General features: G+C 42.0%; 1 protein-coding gene across 1 annotated transcript; it reads left to right on the top strand.

The window, feature by feature from the left end:
• Window positions 1-1,338: 1,338 nt before the first annotated feature.
• antxr1d (ANTXR cell adhesion molecule 1d) lies at window positions 1,339-22,963 on the top strand. Its single transcript, XM_063491844.1, has 18 exons — window positions 1,339-1,695; window positions 5,584-5,655; window positions 5,746-5,817; window positions 6,158-6,239; window positions 6,716-6,746; window positions 6,821-6,894; window positions 7,387-7,455; window positions 7,545-7,625; window positions 7,769-7,829; window positions 11,400-11,498; window positions 12,563-12,632; window positions 15,801-15,879; window positions 16,167-16,262; window positions 16,363-16,401; window positions 16,585-16,683; window positions 16,768-16,932; window positions 17,633-17,713; window positions 21,765-22,963. Exons 1-18 carry the CDS (start codon window positions 1,541-1,543, stop codon window positions 22,074-22,076), a joined length of 1,737 nt encoding a protein of 578 aa, XP_063347914.1. The 5' UTR covers window positions 1,339-1,540; the 3' UTR covers window positions 22,077-22,963.
• Window positions 22,964-23,317: the final 354 nt, after the last annotated feature.

The raw sequence follows: 23,317 nt of genomic DNA, 5'->3' as shown, positions 1-23,317 counted from the left end.
GTAAATTTTCCTTTGTCTGGTTTACAGTTCCCCTCCGTGGAAAAGGGAAGACGTGGGTGTTTGTTTGGACAGAACAGTGATTGCTGGTTAATAACGCACATTTATGCCTTCTTGTACAGCTGACCTGAACACTCTGTACACTGCTGATGGACAAAAGTCATATTTTCTTATGTTTCATATCAAGTCTCTACAGATTATTTATTAATTTTATAGTGTTACTAAAACCACAAACTGGGGGAAGCAGCACGCTGGAACAGACCGCTCTTTTGCCAGCATGCAATTAATCATATATAAATCATAATGTGTGCATTGTGATAATCTGTCATGTCATGGTTTTAAACGAAAGACACAAGTAATACTTCGAGACTGCACTTCAGCACATGCACGCTATGTGGGATTGAGCGGAGAGGTCTTGGTCACGTTTCTGGAGACATTGTGTCTAGCTACGAGAAACTGGTGGAAAATGTCTAATGTGGGCAGTGGGAAATTGTAAAATTGGCCGCTGTTACATGACATGATGCAGGGTGGTCTGGGTTTGCCACCAGGCAAATGCATTATTCATAAACTAAATGTTTCTGTCTAATGAGCATTTAATGATTATTCTGCATCAAAGCTTTGGTTTTTGAGTAAATGTCCTGGTAGTTCCTGAGCCAACTTTGTGTAACGAGAAAGTGGGGACGCAGAAGCCTCGAAGGGGGGACTCTTTGGTCGCGCTCCAACTGTCTGGTTAAAGTATTTTTACACTATAGACTAAAAATAGTGTTTTACTTTGTATTAGAATTCAAATTTCTTCCGTTTGTGGCAACGTATCACAATCACAGGAACATTTGGACATCCTTTCAGCAGCACCATGTCCTGTGGATATGACGGTATTGAGCAGCTCTTTGGATTCATTTTCTTTAAGGCACAAATTAAAACAAGCTATGAAGTCTTTGATTAACACCATACAATTCACTGACTGTGCTGAGAAACTAAGAGGCCATATTCGATTTTAGGCCTTTGGTATCTGGTATATTAGAAAAGACATGGACATAAATTTAATTATTTAAGTGTAATACATCTGATTTGTGGTCGTCTGATGTTTCCAACTATGAAAAGCAAAAAAAAAAAACCACACTAGTGGGACATGACACCTTTTCCCCTCCTCAGAAACTTTATTTTTGACAAACTGATAAAGCCAAAGAGAAAATCCCAAAAACGAGGATGTGCACAGCCACTCTCCCCACTGTAACAGTTTTTGAGGAAAATAAAGTGGAGTTTTGTGTGTCTCCTCGGGTGTCGCTCCTCTCCTTCATCCTGCCCAGCTTTGGTGCTTCTCTTTTTTTCCCCTTCCTCTCTCAATCGAAGGAGAAGACTTGGAGAGGCCGGCTCGGTCTTAACAAGATTCTTCCAGACTGAATGCACTCAAAATAACGTGAAAGAAAACGTAACCAGGAAACGGGGCTGTGTGTGAACAGAGTCCATCTGGAAACGGATGATAGGGAGATGTGAAGCTCTTTAGTTGTTGCAGTGCCGGAGTAGTCAACAGTAACCGGGAAAGATGGCGAGGACATGGGCTCGCATGTTCCTCGTCTTGGCTGTAGTTGGAATTTTCTGTCTCGATGTTTCGGTCAGAGGAGAGCTGCAGGGAGAGCAACAGGAGGAGGAGGAGAGGTCCTGCCAGGGCGCCTTCGACCTCTATTTTGTTCTGGACAAGTGAGTCTCGGATATTATTTATTGCTTTGTTAGTTTCTGGTCGCTGCGCATTGCCATGCAACCGTGTAGTTGTTTGGAAACGCGGAGAGCATCAGTCGGACGTCCTGATGTAACGGAGTCTGAGAAAAGCGAGTGAGCGTGTGAAGTCGAAAAAATACCTAGAGTCTTCATTTTAATCAAACTGGCTTTTGCACCAAATCACAAGATTGAATCTTAAATCTGTGCAACGCAATGACTTCACTTAAAGAAACATACCTAAAATCATTTTAACTCACTGTTTTGTCTTTTCGGGACATACAAGTAATCAGATTGAAATTTAAGTTGGAAGTATATTCTTGACATCGGGGCATGCTTTTCTTTTTAGTTCGGTTTAAAGTGGTGAGACAAAAAGACCAAGCTTTACCGAGGGGATGTGGGCAGGGCGAGCAGGATGGATAGAGTTTCAGGCTGATGACGCCTGCGGACACAGCTGCTGCAGCTGCCCCATAGCGGTGCTATATGGGCCGGTTATCACTTTAAGCTTTGACTCCATCAAAATAAAGAAAAGAAGCATCAACTAATGATGCTGTCACGACTAAGAGTGGGGTTTTGCACTGAAAACAAACACAACAAAAACATTGTTTCTAATACACCTTTTACACTGGATGTTGGCTCAGCTGATCGTTATACTACTGCTTGATAAACGATTTCTTAATGCATTTTAGTTAAATGCACAGCTTTGGTGTAAGTTATGAAACATCTTGCATAAGGCGCATCCTCCAGCTGATCTTCTTTGTCACTACCTGCTCTTATCATCCATCAGGATGATAATTCAGTCATTTTTTTCTCTGTTTTGTTAGAATTTCACTTTGAAAGTTTGCTGCAAAAACTTTGCTGTTTAAAGTAAAGTGGTACTCCTGCATCTTTAGAGAAGTCTTAGAGAAATCCTAAAATGTCCCTGTTTCTCTTTCCAAGTATTTCCTCCTTCTTTTTTCAACTCATAGTTGTCTGGTGGGTGGACAGGAAATGAAGTTTGAGACAGTGGGAATGTCAAACAAAGGTCCCCAGTCTGAATTTAATCCATTACCCTATTACTGACATCAGTACTATCTGTTAGAATAACACCAGGACGCTCTTTAAATATCTTTATCATTATGAAATTCTACAGACTCTCAGTGACTCAAAGCATTTTTTCAGGCCACATGGTCACTGTGGATGCTTCTGCCACTGTTCTGGCATGTGTAAGCCTGATGATTTTACCCTGCGCTCCAGCTCATGTCGTTTCAGACATTGTAATTGGTATGTTTCTGTTATTTTGGCATGAGCGGCAAGGTGAGATTTATGCACATGGTCACAGACCCGTAAGCAAGTCTAAACATGCAACGTAGACGGATATAAGGAAAGAGAATGACAACAAAGCCATAAGGTATGGTTGGATTTGTGACCTCCCTGTGTAAAAGAATAGCAGGTTATAATTTCAGTGGAATAATTATGTTCTCGACAGACGGAGTGATGTGATTTTGGTGAAGCAGCTAAACAATGTGGTATATAACATTTGAAAATATGCTGAGGTAATGGTTAAAAAAAAAATTCTGTATGTCCTCGGCTGACCCGTGTGCACCACCGCCACCTATGAGCTGCGAGGTGGACGAGCTGAGTGACATTTTACTTTGGTCTCGACATATTTGATGATCTTTTTAATGTTCACGGCAACATCTGTCAGCCCCTCTCTTCTCTCTTTACCCTTTGCTTCAAAAAGTTTAGGAGGAGCCTGGGGAGCACGGCATGTCACGCATGGCCAAACCTCTGATACGCCCCTTTTCTTTTTTTGACTGTCTAGCAAGCTCCAGCAGGCCTTCAGGAAGCTGTTGATCTTTCTCCTGAGATAGCACTGATTTCTTGGCTGACGTGAAATGCGACACAGTGACTAATATTTAAGAAAGAATAGGGCAAAATCATCTCTAAACTGGACTTCACCTCATCAATACTCATCATGTTTGCAGGTTTTGCTTTTGCTACACTCTCCAGTAGGTTATGAGACATGCTGAGGGGAGACTGTGTGCACGCTCCACTGTAGCATCTCAGTATACACAGAATAAACATTAGAAAAACGAGTATCAGCTTCCTACATTCCTGCTCTCCGTGTCTGAGCCGCACCGAATACCAGGCTGCATTTTTTTTCGGACTATCTGGTTGCCCACAAATGGAATAATAGGTGTTGTGTTTTATGGCTGGGCTCTGAACAGAGTTTTGTGCTGACCGATCCAAGTGCTTTGGATTGGTTTTGGAAAAGGAGAGTGTGCATCTCACAGCTTAGGAATGCAGGTAGAAGACTCAAGGGTAATTGCTAAAATTGTAGAAAGATTGCTTTAATTTTCAGCAGAGGAGACGACTTTGAATGCATTGTGCTTTTTCTGTGGATGGGGAATTGTCGTATTTAAAAACACATTGTTGGATCAACAATATGTTTTCAAATAAAATGTCAGAAACTGCTTTTTAAAAAATCTACTATATTTAAATGTCCTAAAAGGATGTGGGGAAACCTGGCAGATATTTTCATTATCACAAAGAAAAAATGACAACTGACAAACCAGAAGTTCTGTATATGGAAAAGGACTGGTAACAAAAATGAGGCCCAATCATCCTCTCATTGGTTGTAGTTTGCAATGTTAATGTTAACTAACAAGAGAACCCTTTGATTTAGTCTCAGTTTAATGAGTAGTACACATGAAACACAGTTTTTACTTTTGGCAGTGTGTTACATAACCTTCTATCCTGCACACTGGACTAAAACCTCTTTTGTGTATTCGTAACAAAGAGCACCCTGCTTCCTCATGAAGCATATCTTCATATCTTTAGCCTGTAAAATAAACCCACTGGCCCCATATGAGGACACACTTTTTCTTAATATAATGAAATAATGACTTCCTGTTCAAAGATTAAGTTTAGGTTTCATACTTAATCAGGTAAGGTCAAGTAAACCCAGACAGCTCCCAAATAGGAGCTCTGCACCAAGAAAAGATTAAAATGGGGTTTTGTTTTTTTTTACTAAACTTTTGTATCAGGGACTTTTTTATGCCTTTACTTCTTGGGAAAGGGAAAAGTGGAGGAGGCCGTTCTGGGTAAAATAAAAGATTCAAAAAAGCTGTCGTAAATTTGACCAGCTCAGACTTTCACTTTGCTCATGACACTGTTATGTGTACACACGGAGGCCTGACCTTTGCAGAGTTTTGGTTTACAAGCTGTTTGATGTTGCATCCTTCACACACACACTCACACTTTTACCCCCTGCTGAGTGTCACTTCTGGGTCCCTCTGTTGTTCATGTCGCAGCCTTTTTACTCCGTGCATCCCCAACCTGTTGTTGGGCTGGCTGCACTCAGTGGGACCATCTGTTCCCCCTCACAGTCAAACACACACACTTGCACTCTTCCACATACACATGCATGTCCACTATACACACACACACAGGCCAGCTGCCTGCTTCGTGGTCCCTGCTAGAGGCAGACTGCTACATCTGTCCCTGTCTAACCTCAACCCTCTGGCCCAGCAGCAATTAGCCCCCATTAGCAGCCCCATGGGACTCGATTTCATTAAGGACACTGTCATGTACGCAGCAGCATGTAGCGGGCTAATCAGCAGCACACAGCCGACAGGTTACAGTCCAAAGCAAGGGAATGTGATTAAGTGACCAGAAGACGTCTTCTCTGTGTAAGAGATAAACTGCTGTTCCTTAAAAAATCATCACCCTCAGTAATCGTAGGAACACTACCTCTAAATCACTGCATGAAAATAAACCTCTGTTTATTAACCTCAAATTCAGCTTTTTTCTTTTCCTTCTTTTTAATCTAGGTGGAATAATCTGCTACAGCATCACATCACACAAGTCTGTGTTTGTGGTATTTTTCAGGTCTGGGAGCGTGAAGCATCATTGGATAGAGATCTACTCCTTTGTGGAGCAGCTGGCAGAAAAGTTTATTAGGTACCAGCAGGATTTAGTCACTGATGTGTTTTTTAGTATTTTGTTTTCTCCTTTCGTCCATGTTAACGCAAAAGCACTTTGTGTTCCCAGCCCTATGTTGAGAATGTCCTTCATAGTCTTCTCAACACAAGGAAAAATCATCATGAAACTGACCGAGAACAGGTAAACTCTACACATCAGTAACTGACTAATCCCTTATGTTATGTCTGTATATGCGTACAAGTACTGAACACAAATGCTGTCTTTACTCATCTTTGTCTGTTAAACTGGTTTTGTAACCCTTCAAGATCATCAGAACAGATATTGCATAATTGCTAACAGATTTTATGCAGCTTCATGCAACCTTACGAATACAAAAAGTGGGACGATCTTTGGGTAAAACTTGAGCCAAAACGTTACTTTCCAACTCAGTTGAATCTTTCCTATTCTGTTTACTCCATGTCTTTTCTTAAAAGCGACTTCCTTTCAGGATGTTTTATAAGGCTGTGTTTTTATTCTTCAGGGAGGACATCACTGGAGGCTTAATGGCTCTGAGGAAGGTTATCCCTGGTGGAGACACGTATATGAACTTAGGCCTGGAGATGGTAAGGCTGGGTTTAAAAGCACAGTACGCTGGTGAAGTCAGTCTAAATCACACTATCTGAGTCTTCATAAACCTTCCAGAAAATACCCACTGAGCATTAATTGTGCCTGGCAGCTGGAACCAAGAGCAATTAGATAAGTATGAGGTGTGTCTCAAACCATGAATTACTTGCTCCTTCCTGAAAGTGCCGAGCTAAGTATTTAAGAGAGGCATTCTAAAAGAAATTACTCTTTTATTAATTTTTTTTGTTGCTTTTATTAAAACAGGAATGTGGGGTTTTTTTTAAGCAAAACATTTAAAGACATTCACCCATCTTTGCCAGAGCACAGTGTGCAAAGTGAGATCTGTGGCTTGACTCTACCTCAGTATCAAGGTGTTAGACTGTATGATCACCTGCTGTAACTCTTCTATGATCTGTAACTGAGAGTTTCGGTTGTTGTTGAACTTACTGTTGAATTCCTTTCTTTTTAAATGTAGGCTAATGCACAGATCTATAAAGAGAAACAAGGTAAGGTTCGACCCAAAAGCTTCATACATTGCAGTGCAAAGTTTCAGAGAACGTGAAAGTTGTGCATTCTGCAGGGACTGCCAGCGTCATCATCGCCTTAACTGACGGAGAGCTGAATGAGTGGCAGTTTGACACAGCACAGAGAGAGGTGAGATGTGCTGTAAAGTAGAAACGTTTTGGAGCCAGTCGAGAAAATATTGCGGCTGGGCTGAGGACCGTTACTGTAGGGTGCGTGCCTGTTAGCTGTTTGTTAACTTTATGTTATTAGTGCTGTTCTTCTTTGGTGGTCCTTATTATGGTTTTCATATTTTAAACCACTTTAATATTTCGCCAGTTTTGATTGGTGCATCTGCCATTTGGATGCAAAAGACCTGCCCTCTTGGGTGCTCCATGGTCATTGTTACATTTATTACAAATACAGATGATAAATACTGCTAAAGTTATTTAGAAATGATTAATAATCAGGATGCGTAAAAGTTAATGCCCCTTTTTTGGAGAATGCATCATGTTGTGCAACACCACTTTTTAAATTTTTGCTGTGTGAACTGAGAAAATCTGAGAAAGTGGTTTTGGGGAGATTTTAGTGGCTCCACGAGACCGCAAGAATCTCTTTGCAATTGTTCTTTCTTTTTGTTTGCAGGCACAGAGGGCCAGATCTATGGGAGCCATTGTTTATTGTGTAGGAGTCAAAGAATTCAACCAGACCCAGGTACGATCTACTGACAGATATCAGAAATAGTCCAAATACATAAAAATGCAAATATCTTATTTTGTCTGCATGTCTGTATGTTTTTCTAGCTTGCAACTATTGCAGACACAGTGGAACATGTGTTTCCTGTATGGGGAGGCTTCCAAGCCCTCAGGGGAATCATTGACTCAGTATGGCACACACATACCACATGTATACCATATAAACACTCACACACATACAAAAGAGAGCCATAAAAATCATATTACATCATATTAAATTACTGAGGTATCACGTAACTATTTTTTTTTTGTTTCCATTCACTCTCTCTCAGATCATTAAGAAGTCCTGCATTGAGATTCTGGCAGCAGAGCCGTCCAGCGTGTGTGCAGGAGGTAAGAGGTGTGAGGAGCCGGGGTTTTCCCTTTCTAGTTCACAGAGTGGGCAGTCACGGTGTGCGATTGTTTCAGATGACAGTCATCCAAAGCCTCTGGAGTGAAACATGAGGTTGAGTAATCGCATGGATGCTTATGACCGCAGAGTGACAGAGAGCGTATTGTCATTCACGGCCGGGGGAAATTAGCATGGCCGCTTCAGCACAGCATGTGTGCAAAAAAAAAAGAAAAAGAGGAGGGGTCTGCGGGTGTTGGTCAGAGGAATTAGCCATGAATCTTCAAGCATGGCTGCATCTCTGGCCTAGTTTGCCACATCGTATATGCTAAATAGCCATTTGGGTTGGTTTAAACCCTGTCCTCTCCCTCACTTCCTCTGCACAGCACTTCTGCTCCTAGACAGCAGTTTAAGGATGTAGGAGGCAAGAGATGAAGCATTAAGAGAGAGCCTTTATGGGTAGCCAGCAGGATGGATGAGCTTTGACATGACCTTATTAGGACTCACTTAAGGGAGTGCATTTGCAGCCCTGCACCAGGACAACCAATGGAGATTAACATCCATTATGAGATATGAAGGACGGGAGAGGATGTGGAGAGAGGAGATGAGAGAAGATTCATAATGTTGCCGTAAAAGGACAAAAGGAGAAGCTGTTCTCACATGATAATTACAGTTTCTGTTAGTGCGCAAGAGACTTTGTGTCACTCGACGTGTGCCCAAATATCCTTCAGCAGCCTCATTTATTATTCGATTGATGAGCAGCCTAATGGTCAGTGAACTAAGAAAGCAGGGACCCGCTTTAACCAAGGGCTTACTCTGGCCTAATTAATTAAGTTGTAATATGCTCACATGCTTATAGTGCACTTTGTCTGCCTTTGTTGTGATTTGTGCACATATACAATGGAAATCAGACATCTGGTGCTTTCACATTTTGCCAGAAAAGGCTTTAGATTGTGGCAAAATCACCAGCCCTCCTGCCCCAAACTCAAAGCTTATAAAGTAAAGCAGTTTTTATCATTTAGCTATGTGATTTAATTTGAACAGCAAGGCCATGCATTGAAGCGTGAATACATACTGACACCCCGCATTTATATTGTGACAGTCTCTTTCACTGTTATTTTTCTTGGCCCGCGTGTAGTCACATAGCATATCGTACACGCTTTACCCCAACACACACATTTAAATGGTCTTTAGTCTGCTAGCGCACACGCATCTCCCGGCACGCGTGTAGACACGTCCCTCACATTGATGTGAAGTGACCAGATCGAGCTGCCTGCAAACAGGCCATCAGACTGGACAGTGAACGTTGGGCCACACTATAAGACATGACAGCACTGATTCCCAGCGCGCGCACACAAGCACACGTTGAGGACAGTGAGAGTACGGCCTTAGATCTAACATGACAGGAGAGATTGCTGCTTTCATTAACGTCTGACCCTTTTCTCCCCGCCGTCCCTTCCTCCTTTGCCCCTCCCTGTCCTTCACTGTCCTTTTGCACTAACGTGATTGAAGAGCCACTGTTGGGACAAGCTGTACCCCCTTTTCTCCGCACACCCAGTGCCCACGCGTATTCGTATGTATAATCACATATTCGTACAAAACGAAATCCCTGTCAGCCATTCAGGTGTGGATGTAAATGGACACGTTGCCATGCAGGAAAAGCAGAGAGCAGACAGGAGAGGGCAGCAGCATATGTGTCGGACATGATGGTGGGGCACCACCAGTCCTCATCCACCATGTGTCTGACAGGAGTGACCTTTTAACACATCAAGCCTGGTGTGTGTGTATAATAGATTTTGTGACTGAGACAATTCTAGCTAAGAAAACACTGCTGTTTTCGATCAGTCAGACAATGACATTTGAAAATATCTATTTTTAAATAAGGTTAGGAAATATTATAAACTTCTCACATTTACTTTTTTGGATAAATGAGGTCCTGATTTGTTCCTATGTTGTTTTTGGGGGGTTTTCTTTACTTTTCTATACTTCCACTTGCCCAAGAACAAAGCAAAATCTATCCCTTTCATTGGAGTATATTTAGCATCAGATTGTGGGTTTTTGTGTGTGAGTTATGCCATGGTGTAGCTTGCTTGCTCTGACTGCAAACCACATACACCACAACTTATATTATATTATATTATATTATATTATATTATATTATATTATATTATATTATATTATATTATATTATATTATATTATATTATATTATATTATATTATATTATGTCACCACTGTCACCACTACTTTCCTATATATGAGGTGATTGGGTCAGGTTTTGGTCAGTGAACTGGGTTTTGCCTACTGTAATGTCACAGGGTCTTTGATTTACTGTATAAAGTTTCTTAAATAAAACCAAAGTGAAGATAAACTGAATCTGTCAATAAGCACAGACACAGCTGTATGAGGTCAGCTGTTTGTAAAACTGGCAGAAATCAAATTCATTGAAAGTTTTATGAAAGTTTTATGAATGAAAATGAACAGTAAGGAGTTTGGTGCAGTTTTGTAGTGTTTTTAAACAAATGCATTATAATATGCTTGTGCGAGTATAATTCTAATTTCCATTGTTGATGTAAATTGTTGATTGTCTGCAGACTTCAATCTACACTCAGCATTTTTGCAGCATCTGTAAACACATAAACATCTGGTGTTTCTTTGCTTTTCAATTGTCTTCTCAGCTCTTTCTCTGTCTTTGTATCTGTATTCATGGATTTCATGGCAGCTTGTCTGACCTTTAAAGAAATACTGTCACATATACACCCCGCAACCTGTGATGTTTTTATCCAGTGATCTTCACGCTGCAGCTTTAAATGTTAAAGATGTGGCTGGCAAATGTTCCCTTCGATTAGCCAGGATAATGCTAGGGGAAACCTCAGTTCACTTGTGTGCACACTTTCATTCATGCATATACTGAACACATGCAAATGCCTGCACATTCCACGGAGAAGCAGAATTACAGCGCACGCACACATCTGCACACAGGCACACACAAGAGCTAACGCCGTGTGGTAGTGCCATAGGTAAGGTCAGACCTACTTTGACAGTACTGTGCTGTTGTCAGCCCAGCAGGCATGTTTTTAAGCAAGTGTTTTTTTTCCCGCTCTTTAACATATGCTGGGAAGCAGCCACATAGACACTCCAGCATATGCTGGCAAGCCTCTGTCAGTGCACTTTAACAGTGCCTAGGGGAAATTAAAGGTCAAAAGACACACACACACACATTCGCACACACCTCCTGGCTATTGTACAGTCTGAGATATTTCTGAATAGCAACACTTTTAGCATTAGCACCACTGGAGCATATTATGGCCTTTCCACACATACACGCACAAGCACACAGATATAAACAAGCAGTAATGAGGCATGCACAAGTTCTCACTGCTCAAGTTAAGCCCAACAGAGCAAGGGACTGGCTGTCTGGCCCACAATGACTGCATACTTTTTCTGCAGTCCATCAACAATAATTTGATCTTTTGTGACTCTTGTGCAGCTAAAAAATATATGCATTACCATTGTTTCTCATAAAGGGTTGTATAACTAATCATTCCTGATGTCTGTACCCATTTTTTTTCTCAGAGAGTTTCCAGGTGGTTGTGAGAGGTAATGGCTTTCTCCATGCAAGAAACATCAACCAGGTCCTCTGCAGCTTCAAATTAAATGATACACATACTGTGGGTAAGTTCTGCAGATGTACACAAGAACACTATAATAAATAGTATGCATCCTTTTCTCCTGCTTGCCATTAAGCAGGACCCTGTTCCCAGATTGAATCTTTTATTACAATAGTTCAGATGTGGCAGATGTCCCATCTTCTGTCTTCCTTCTTGGATCACTCTGAGCTGCTCCCAGTGCTGTTGCTATTTTTTTTTATCACTAAAAAGCCTTATTTACACCTCTTGCACTTGTGCACTGGTGATGCTTGCACAATGGTTATTTCTTCATAATTTTATTTCTGGGGAAAAGTCATAAGAAGACATATCTGACAAGAAGGGTAGGTATTTTGCATTTCAAGATTGCACTTGTCAAAAAATTCCTGCATTTTCAGTTTGTCACACACTGCCACACAATGGCAGGTCAGGTTTGTTTCCACTGAATGTCCTCCCTTAGAGTCCTCAGGACATTGTAACAGAAAGTTGGACTCTGTGGGGTTAAATTCAAAACCGTATAGATGTTGCATGATCCTGTACACTAACCTGGTGCACCCCATTTGGGCTTTTTCCACTGAAAATGACGGTCATAACTGGAGACCTAGTCAACAGTCATTACCACAAAGGTAGTTGGGTCAGTTTGACAGAGAAATTGAGTTTTGGTGTCTGTAAGGTTAAGGTCCATGGTGAAAGCGAGTGGTCAGAACTAAAGGTAGCAATCTCAAACCAAACACAAAGGGCATGAACCCCTGCAGTAGGATGAACCCATCCATAATATAATGGTTCTACCCAGAATCCTCTATGAGGATTGTTGCCAGAAGCTTTTCGCTTTCTAAGATAAAAATCAAGTTCTTCTGAGAACTAATTTTCCACCCTAATAGTTTCAGCTGTAATCCATCCAGTGAGCTCTGAAATTGCCATTTTATAACATTCTTGTGGTTCTATTTTAAGGATGGGGCAAAACATGCTTAAATGCCAAATATTGTATATTGGGCATGATTTGGGCATGATTGAAAGAAAAACTTATAAATATCAGAAGCAAAAAAAAAAAAAGTTGTTTAAGAAGTGTGATTTTTGCTTTTCCCCATGTAGATGAGAGACCAGCTGGAATAGAGGACACCTTTCTGCTGTGCCCTGCTCCTGTGGTAGAGGAAGTGGGGAAGTAAGTAGCACATCTCAGATCTTGTTTTTCCACCCTTATTTACCTCAGATTGTTTCTCAGCCGTGGCTCCAGTCTCTGAACTATCCCCGTACAGCTGTAATGCGGACATTTGCCAGCTGCTCTCAAGTTTGGTGTGGACACAGAAGACTGCTGTCCTTGAACAAATTAGGGCCAAAGTCATTGTGTGTCTGTGATCAATCAATGTTTGTCACAGCTAACGAAGCCAGACACCAATCACAAGGGGACAACAGGAGTAGAGCCCAGGAACATGACTTAATGAGAGCCTGCTCGAGAGAACCTCACAACTCCGGTGTGTTTGTGTGTGATGCTCCTAATCTCTGTCTGGCACTTTGGCAGAGACAAAGTGTGAGTGGAGTCAGCGGGGCAGTGTAAAGTTTCCTCTGAGGGATTCCAGCTTTGCCCTTGGTAATTCAGAGCACAATTTCCTTGCGGGGCAGACAGAGAGATGCTGTGGGTTGAGTTTGGAGAGGATAAAGGCCCAGCAGCCCTTCCATCCCCTCTGCCTGCAGTCTTGTGCATAATTATACACTCAGGCCTGTGGCCTCAGACACCTCCCAGTCATCATCTGTCTTGTTTCTGTCACTCAGATTTTTAGCATGATTTGAGCTTTTCTTATCCGCCAGTGAAAAGTACTGCTTTGATGGGGAACCACTGCTCAGAGATAAGGAGGAAACATTTTTTCTCCAAAGAACTCACGAAACTGACAGACCAAACAATTTTTTACACCGAACATTAAAAGTAGTGCATTACTGGCATTTAACTGTTTAGGGTTTGACATAATGACAGAATTTAAAAGACATATGGAGCAAACTGTAAAGTCCAGCAAATACCCTGTACGTGTCTCTGCTTTATTGTCTGATCTTTGTTGCTGGTGTGCTGTTGTAGCAGGTGGAGCTGCTCCTCCTGAGAGCAGATCAAAACAGGCAGCATCATTACACTCTGCAGTGATGCCTGAAGGAGGCGTCCTTCCATGTAACAGAGGCCCATTAGAGAAGAGTCGATACTGCCTGAAACCCTGAGTGCTACTAAAGAGCAAGTCAGCTGTGGGTGGCTGAAGGGTCCAGAGAGAAGGCCAACAGCTGGCTGATGAGTTCATTGCAACAGAAGTGGAAATGCAGAGTGAGGCGAGCGTGACACTGTTCAGGTTGGACAGGTGTTACACACTGTTATATACTTTTTTCTTCTCCCCCATTGGACTGTTTTAGCATTCTTAGCATGATCATAATACTCATCACAAAGGTTTTCAGTTTCACAGAACATTTTTTCAAACATCTCATTTAAAAAAAATAAAAGGGAAAAAAAACATTGAACTGAAATCGGGCAGCATGGTGATGCACTGTTAGCACTGTTGCCTGAGCAAGAAGGTCCTGAGTTGAGAGTCCTGGCCGGGGCCTTTCTGTGAGGAGTTTGCATGTTCTCCCCGAGTTCTCTCCGGGTACTCCAGCTTCCTCCCACCGTCCAAAGGTTACGTTAGGTTAATGGGTGATTCTAAATGGCCCATAGGTGTGAATGAGTGTGACTGGCTGTCTGTCTCTCTGTGTTAGCCCTGTGTCAGATTGGCAACCTGTCCGGGGTGTACCCTGCCTCTTGCCCTATGGTAGCTGGGATAGGCTACCAGCCAGGCTACCCCAGCACCCCCACAACCCTGATCAGGATAAATGGAAGGGAATAGATGGATTTCTTTTAAATCACTTATTAAGGAAAAAAAAAATTCAGCTTCTTAAACATCAGTAGATATATGTGATTATTCAAATAATATCAAATATCAAATAATAACACACAACAAGCCAAAAAAAAGCTTAATTGGTGCACAATTTTTCATGTTAATGGATTATACTAAAACTACAAAAAAAAATTTATGCAGTTTTATAAACCAGTGATGAAATTAATTATTCATTCACATATCTAAAGTTATTACACTTTAGATATGTGAACTGCTTCCTGTTGAGGAATTTTTAGGTCTTCAGCTTTACATGAGATCTTAGGGACTCCGGCTTCCAGCATCAGTGAGGGTCTTCACCAAAAGCCCCTCACTCTCCTCCTGTCTCACACAAGTCGCACTGTCGGTTAGAATGAAGGCACTGGTGGTCCTGTCACACAAATCTGTGTTGACTGGGAACCTTCCGGATGCAGCTCCCCCTCCTGAGCACACACACAAAGACACACACATATGTGGGGCAAAGACATATATAGTGGGCAGATTGATGATTGATAGGGGCTGAGATCTCTCTGTCAGCGTGGAGCTGATAGCACCCTGTCCCTTGCCTGAAAGGAGGGCTGACCACAGGATGGGGAAGGAGAGACAGAAAAAGGAGGGAAGACGCAGAAGAAAAGATTAGTGGCACCTGCACCGCCAATTTCCTATTCCCAAGTCAGTGTCAGCATGAGTTATGAGACGAGCTACAGTGGCGTGGAGCGCTGAGGGGATGTGGATGAGGAAAGGCTTTCCTTCTCCCATCCCCCGCCTCTGTTTCGTCTTCCCAGCCATCCCACCACCCTGCAATGACCTCCGCCTTCCCGCCCCCCCTCAAACTTAACCCAAAGCTCAATACCCCCCTTGTCTCTGTCGCCCTAAACCATCAGAACAAGCACAAGAAATCTTTCTCCATTCTTCTTCTACACTCCAGCAGTCTGCTCTTTAACCTCCTGCCAGCGTACGTGGCTCAAATGTCTTGGCCTTTGTTTTATTTTATTTACAGTTTCATTTCCATCAACATTTCTATCCTGTTATCTTCCCATCTAAAATGATTTGCTTTTTCCCACCCTTGTGTCCGCCCTTCCTGTACTTGAGTAGTTACAGCTACACATATCGGTGCTGAATGCTGTACAATTAGAAGTCGTTTTAGCTGTCTGTGGTTTCCACATCAGAGGTCTGCGTCCAGTCCAAGCAGAAGAGATTCCTCCCGTGGGTGGAGACCTCGCTGACCTCTTCGAACGCTTTTAGCTCTGTGTTTTTGTCAGCATATTTTTGTGTGCTTATAATGGAGCAAGTATGGACAAAGCAAGAAAGTATTTGGCACCTGGTTAAACTTTTACAGTAGCTTGAAGCTACACTGTGAATGTGTTCATACAAGCAGATGTGATATGTCAGCACTTCTGTGTTAGATGACCAGCAGCCGGCTTGTGTTGTTTTTCGTATTTCTTTAGGGTGATCTACCTGCAGGTGAGCATGAATGAAGGCCTCTCCTATATCACCAGCTCTGTTCACATCACTACTACTGAATGTGTAAGTAGATCCAGCGTAGCTTACACTACATTTTCACAACATTAGATGGTAATATTTCTCTCTGGCATGCTGCCTTTTTTTTCTTTTGAAAAAAACTTTCTTTCAGCTGTCTCATTTCTCTTTTGGCTCTTTTATCTTCATCTCTCCTTTCCCTCTGAATTCTCCTCTGTTGTGTCTGTCATCAGAGGAGGCTGTGAGTACGTTTGCTTTTCACTTTCCCTTTGTTTTCACTTCACTTGTGTTTTATTCCTGTTTAACCTTTATCTCATCTATCTGCATTTGCGCAGTTTGACGGCACCATCGTGTTGATATCCTTGCTCGTGGTATTCCTTCTGTTGGCTCTGCTGCTGATGTGGTGGTTCTGGCCTCTCTGCTGCACTGTGGTGAGTTTGACAGACCAAATGACCTCTTTTTTCAGGAAAGCAACTACATTGAAGTTTTTTTGTTTACACTATATTATTAATTTATTTTTCTCTTCTTCAGGTGATCAAAGAACCTCCACCACCTCCTCCTCCAGAGCCTGTAAGTCACCTCTCACATGAACCTGTCGCAATTTTTTTCCCTGTCTTTCATTCTATTCAAAGATTTGCATAAGAATTCAGGACTACTGCAATATTTCTTATTTTTGCAGTTAATATAGTAAAGTAATAGTAATAACAGTGTTTAAGCATATGAGCTGTATCCTCATTGAGGCCTCGCTAACAGGAGTCAGATGATGATGATGGTTTGCCCAAGAAAAAGTGGCCCACAGTGGATGCTTCATATTATGGAGGAAGAGGAGTAGGTGGCATCAAGCGCATGGAGGTACACTCACTCACTCTCAACTTTCAGAATTTGCAAAAGGCAAACGGACAAAAAAAAAAGCTTTTTTTTTCTTACTTACTTAAGGTGCGATGGGGGGAGAAAGGATCCACAGAGGAAGGTGCGAAGCTGGACAAACCTAAAAATGCTGTTGTGAAGATGCCGGAGCAGGAATTTGAACCCTATGAGCCCAAGCCCCGAAAGCCTCCCCGTCGACCCCCACAACAGAGGAGGTGGTACACCCCCATTCAGGTAAGTTTATCATAGGAACGCTCTTTAAATGTTCCGTTTATGTTTGTAGCTTACTTTATCCAATCGCAGGAGAGGAAGTCAACTATATTTATCTTTATATAAAGCTACAAAATTTACAGCACCTAACCTAAATAAAAATCATATGACAAACAAAAATCAAAACATATGGATAATTGATCATATATTTCAGGATCTAGTAAAACAAATGATATACAGATAAACAGGTACATTAACCATTTTAAGAGCTGGACAAGCAAATAATTGCCAGAAAATTAAAATTGTTTTTTTAAATAGAGTATTTATTGAACCATCTGACACATTTTAAAGCTTAATTAAATATTAATTTGCAGTTTTAATTTCTTTATCACATTTGCTACATCATCGATTTCTTTTGCAATTTATTGCAATTTATGTAAGTTTTCAGGAGGAAAGAAATCACACTGATGATGTTCTCAAAAACTCACAAAAACTCATGTATTAAATATGACACACTAGACATTAAGGTATTAAGGTCCTTTTCAAAAACTCATATATTATTTGGCATTATAATCAGTCTCATTCTCTGTCTGTGGACCTTGGCAGAACACACTAAAAATAAATCATTTAGATTAACTTTTTTGTTTTAAATCACTCTCATTTATATATGACATTTGTTTCATTATAAATCCTCCATTTTTAATTCACTTTCCTGACTCCCCAGGGGAAACTAGACGCTATCTGGGCTCTGTTCAGAAGAGGCTATGACCAGGTATCTCTGATGAGACCGCAGCCTGGAGACGAGGTGAGCCTGCTTCTACCTACAGTCAAGTTACATTTTCATCCGTTTCTGCAATTTAAGAAACCACAAAGATGCACAACGGCTGACACAAACTATAATTTGCTGATTACGAGTAATTTAGGGGGCTTGCCTTTTAAACAGCAGGTTTTCTATCTTTCCGTAGAGCATCTGCATCCTTCTTTTGTCTGCCACGCTGCATAACGACACCATAAAGACATAGGAAAATCTTTAACACAGCACCCCAGTTGTCAACACGCACACCCACACACACACATGTGGAAAACATTCACAGGGGAAATAGTGAGGTACAGACAGGACTCTCTTTGTCAAAGCTGCAATTGTTCACACACAAGGCGTACTGTGCTGTTTTGTACTTTTCCCTCTGACTCCCAGAAAATGACATGGTTTCTGTTGAGGTTTCAAATAGTATGTTTCACCATCACTGTTTACTGTTAAGTCATGATTATAGTAAACAAATATATACAAATTGTGTCATTCTTTGTTTTAAGTGCTATGTTTTATGAGAAAAACAAAAAAACAACAACTATTGAATGTGCTATTACTGGACATTACTGCCACTGCTGAAAAGTCTTGAATCATGACATCACTACGTTTCCTGCAACTGAGTGTGACAGATCGAGACGGAGAGCAGAGCGGTCCCTCTTATCTAACCTTGACCCCCGCGTCTGGCATCTCGTAACCCCCAAAGACATGTTTTCATCATCACACTGGTTGTCATGGTGAAACATCTGCTCCGTTGTAAATGGTGTCATTGTCGCTTCTCATAGCTGTGGTCTCATCACTGTAAAATTTATCGATTTGTGCTCTTCAATGACATGATTCATCTTTACTGTGCAACAGTGCAAGTGTGTGTCTGCTCGCGTCTGTAAAAGTGGTCGCCACCGCTGGTTTTATCTTTTCTTTCCATCCTACACATCTTCTTTCTTTTTTTTCACTGCGCAGAACAGTTCATCTCTGTCATGGCAGAAGTTTCTCGAGTCTTTGTCAGACACTTTCTGTGGGGCTGCGGTTCACAGACACTCAACAATAACCCCCACCCAGCTCCTTTCACGCGCCATTAACTGAGAAAAATAAAAAACGCTACTTCTCACATGGAAAAAAATGAGGGGATTCACTTTTGCTGCAGAGGAGGAGAGAATGTTTAGAATGGGTGCTGATAGCCATATAAGACATGAAAGACGACAGTGATTGCTCATCGCTGATAAAGCCAGGCTTGGATCTTCCGCACAGTAAAAACAACAAACATCTCTTCAAAACCCAGAAACCTCAGCACAGCTGGTTATTAAGAAGCCCCAGTGTGGTGGCAAAAAGTACAGCAGTAGATAGCATTAACTATCACACCTCCCAGTCCAGCTTGTTAACCAGCAGCTCAGGAGGTGCTTGTCCTGCTTTCTCCCCACATTACTCCTACTTCACTGCCTCTGCAAACAGCCATCAGCGGCCTGCCAGTTTCTGCCACGCTCCAAGTTTGCATTTTATCTCTTTTTCTGCCATGTGTGTGTGCGTGCTACTGTAACGTGCATGTCACTTCTCCTAAGCAAGCATCACGCAAACAGATGGGGAGTTGAAAGGCCACGAGCCATATTGTGACAGACGAGATTCCCTTCTTTTGTCCCCGGAGCTGATGGCGCTGATGGCTCTTGTCACACAGTACAGGCCAGACCAGAGGGCGGTCACCAACTCTCTGTTCTCATGAACAGACTGCACAAATGAGCACTTCCTCTTCTAACCCCCTCCCCTTTCTCTTTTTCTTCCTACCACTTTATAGAAAATATTAGTTTACACAAATTTAAAAATGTTACATGAAAAATCAATATAAAGTCTCTTCACATCACAGCAAATCTCCCACAGGCATTCTATTAGGCTGATGCATGGGTCACATCATTTTCATCCAAATCAAACAATCCAGTAGGAGAACACTCCCACTCAGGATACACTTTACAGTCACTCTTTCCTCTAAAGGGAAAGTGCACAGAAGCAATCTCAGCAAAAATCCCTCCCAAAGCATAATAGGGCCACTCGAACTCCTCAGTGTAAATTCTACAGTTTGGAGTTCTTCGATTACTTCTCACACATCTGTGAATGTCTTAAGTTTCCTCCACCACAACAGAAAACACAGTGTTTCAGTATCACAGAGTTCATTTTCTCACTGGACGTTTAAATGTAAATAAACAGTTTTTATCAGCAGCATCTGTTTCAGTGGTATTATGAATAATCAACAGAAAAGGTTGTCAGCTGTTTTCATGGGAACTACTTCTTAGTCCCAGTTTAAGTTGTTTCTGGGAAGGGTAGTTGAGATAAAATGATAGGGCTGTTGGGAAACACTGATCCACAGTAACCAAAAATGTTTGGTAGGTATCATTTAAATGCACTGAGTATCGCCCTTTTATAATCATTTATGTGTGGGGGAGGGATCTCAAAATGTGACATTACAGATCTGCACTGTATCGACCCTAAACTCCCAATGAAGTGTGTTAACTCTCGTGAGTTCGCACAGAGCATTTTCCTTATGTGAGTGAATTGCTGTAATGTCATGCGAGGTGACAGGCAGAGCTGTCAGGTCAGATGTGTCTCCGCTCTTCTTTTTCCTGTTTTCTTTACTATAATGGCGGCGCGTGTGAGTGTGTGTGTGTGTGTGTGTGTGTGTGTGTGTGTGTGTGTGTGTGTGTGTGTGTGTGTGTGTGTGTGTGTGTGAGAGAGAGAGAGAAAGAGAGTTCCCCTTGAGCGTACAAAACAATCTGCTTTGTATGTGTGTGTCTGTCAGAAGAGTGGTGCAAGCAGGGATGCTGGAGGTGTTTCGGGGCTTTGTTTTTCTCCTGAAAAGGAGTTGAGGCTCAGAAGTAAACAAATGCCAAGAGGGGTGAGAAAGTAGGGACAGCTATTACACAGTCACAGGAGCAAACAGGGAGAGTGACCATCACAAGTGACTCATTCTTGACCTCTCACATAGCTCACATGTCCATATCACCTTAATGAAGGTTTCTCCACCTCTTTTTCTGTTATTCATGAGCCAGAGGTTTCATTTGAGGCCATATGTTCTGGTGGATGCATGTTTACAGTCTCTCTCTCTCTCGCACACAGACACACACATAAACATACTCATATTCATGAGCTTGTGCTCTCATTGTGTCCATATGCTCTCTCTGGTGTTGTGCTGCTGCTCTGCTGCTCACAAACTGGCCTTTTCACAGCGGCCCGGCAACAACACCAAAGCAGTCAGCACCCCCTCCCACCCGGCCTGCCCCCAATCAATTACACACCCCTCATACACACACACATACAACACAATGACCCCGCAGTTACAAAGCTACTGCTGCTGAGGCCCTCTTAATGGCCCCTGTGTGACTTTAGGGCCTCTCTGTTTAATAAGGTGTTATAATCAGACCACCAAGGGTCTGTGACACAGAGACCTACTCGCCATCCTTCACACACTGACTGAGCAGGACAAGTGAGCATGCATGTGTGTGTCTGCAGAGGGATGCTATGCAGGGGAACAGAGAGGACAATAAGAGAAGCGTTCCATTCTCCCTGACTTGTAAATTATGTTAAAATGCTAAATGGCTTCTGTTAACTATTGTGGTGATGTTGAAATCCCTCCTTTACATTCCTTCAAGTCAAGCACATAAGAGACATAAACCACTTTCTGTTCTACGCCAAGAAAGGACTAGTCACTGCCGAGGTTGCAAGAGAAGAGGAGGGGAAACAGAAAAAGCTGCCCTGTGTGTATGTGTGTGTGTACTTGCCTGTGTGATAACTCAGCGTCTTTGCTAAAATCACAGCTATTGTAGTGCAGGTGTGGACAGCAGACAGAAGCAGCTCTGTGTGCCCTCCAGGCCCTAAAACACACATCCTTGTGTTAGTAAAGCTGGGAGAAGTCTCACGCAACCCATCTTGGCTGGTGGCTCTTAAAAACTTAGTGCCAGTGCACAGAGATGCACTGTATTTTAATCTGCGTTCTGCTTTTAAATGATAATGTGTAGCAGTTGTTGTTGTTTTTTTTTTAAACCACCATCTCTCTCCGTTTGTCATGCAGGGCCGCTGTATTCGCTTTCAGCGCGTCAAAGATGGAGAGTCCACCCCAAACAACCGGGCCCCTCCTCATGCACATTGCTCTCCCTCGGCTCCGCCCGCTCCTCCGGTTTTTGAACAGCAACCTCTGGTCTCTTACTCCGTTCCCCGCACGAAGCCTCCATCAAGGGGGCCCCGTACCACACCACCCTCGTCCACCACACCACCTGCAAGGGCACCCCCATCCATGGTACGACCACCTCCGTGTCCACCCCCAACTCGCACACCCCCGGGTCCACCAGGACCCCCGCCTTCTCGACCCCCACCCAGGCTCTAATGATAAATAGAGAGCCCACGATAAAAAGCTGATAGGTCAGCCGATTCCATTAAAAAAAATTTAAAAAAACAAAACAAAACAAAAAAACATGTCCTCTTTTCACTCTGATGACTCATAGGCAGCAGAAAGGCTTCAAATCTTACAAGCCAGGAGCTCAAACTTGAAGCTCTGTGCTTTGTTGCTGGACAGCAAAATGTATTTATCTGATTTTAAAATCAGCTACTGACTTTCAAGTTTCTTTTTTTATACAAAAAAGGGCGTAAACATTTTAGAAAAAAAAAAACAAGCATGTAGTTAAAGATTAAGTCTGTATGTCCAGTGTTAGATGCAATGGTGAATTAAATGGTTTAGAGTAAGTGCAATCCAATAAAAAAGGGGTTTCTTGTGTGTTGAAAGTTAGCTCATGACAGTTTGTGTATGAACATAGTGCTGGTAAATACAAAGGGAAAGAATGCTGAGCGAGGAAATGGTCTGAAATTTAGCATTTTTTATTTTTTTATTTTCTGGGTGTCTACAAAAATCACCCCGATTCATCATTTAACTTTTCAAACAAAAGCTCTTTCTTAAAGTTTAAAAGTTCAGTGATCTTATTGAAACTGCAGGGCAGTTACACTGCATTTTATTTATTAGAATACAGGCCCTGTCTGCATATGCTCTCTCTTTAGTATCAGATACTTTCCTGGGTTTTTTCTTTAAAGGGCAAGGGGCATCTGGGTGGCTTTTAGGAAGTACTGTGGCATGGCATCTGATGTATTTGTCTTCTTATCAACACCACTGAACAATAGTATCTTCAGGGTTCTCTTGTATACTGCATTTATGGACTGAAATGATCATTTGCATTATTTCATTATTAACAACTTTGAATGTCTGTCTTTAATAAAAATGTTTTTTTTTTAAATCTCCTTCCTGCCAGACAATTCTTTCATAGTAATTAAAAGTATGGTATATTTGAAGAATGTTTCTGCACTCGTATTGTAAATCAGCTTCCAGCCTCGCTGGGATCAGTGCAACACGGACCTTATGACACAGTTATTAGTTAATTGGCTATTGCCCGGTGCAACATTTGGTGATGTAATGCATTTCTCTTTAAGCAGCTCTTAAACTAATTGCACTTGTGCTGCTCTCCAGACATTAATAAGCTGTCTGTGACATACACCCACTGGCCACTTTTTTTTTTTTAGATATGCTTTACTAGTACTGGTTTGGATCCCCTTTTGCCTTCAGAACTGCCTTAATTCTTC

Source organism: Pelmatolapia mariae, linkage group LG13, assembly GCF_036321145.2.
Source record: "Pelmatolapia mariae isolate MD_Pm_ZW linkage group LG13, Pm_UMD_F_2, whole genome shotgun sequence".
NCBI lineage: Eukaryota > Metazoa > Chordata > Actinopteri > Cichliformes > Cichlidae > Pelmatolapia > Pelmatolapia mariae.
The sequence above is the reverse complement of the archived record's forward strand: the minus strand, read 5'-3'. Positions and strand labels throughout refer to the sequence as shown.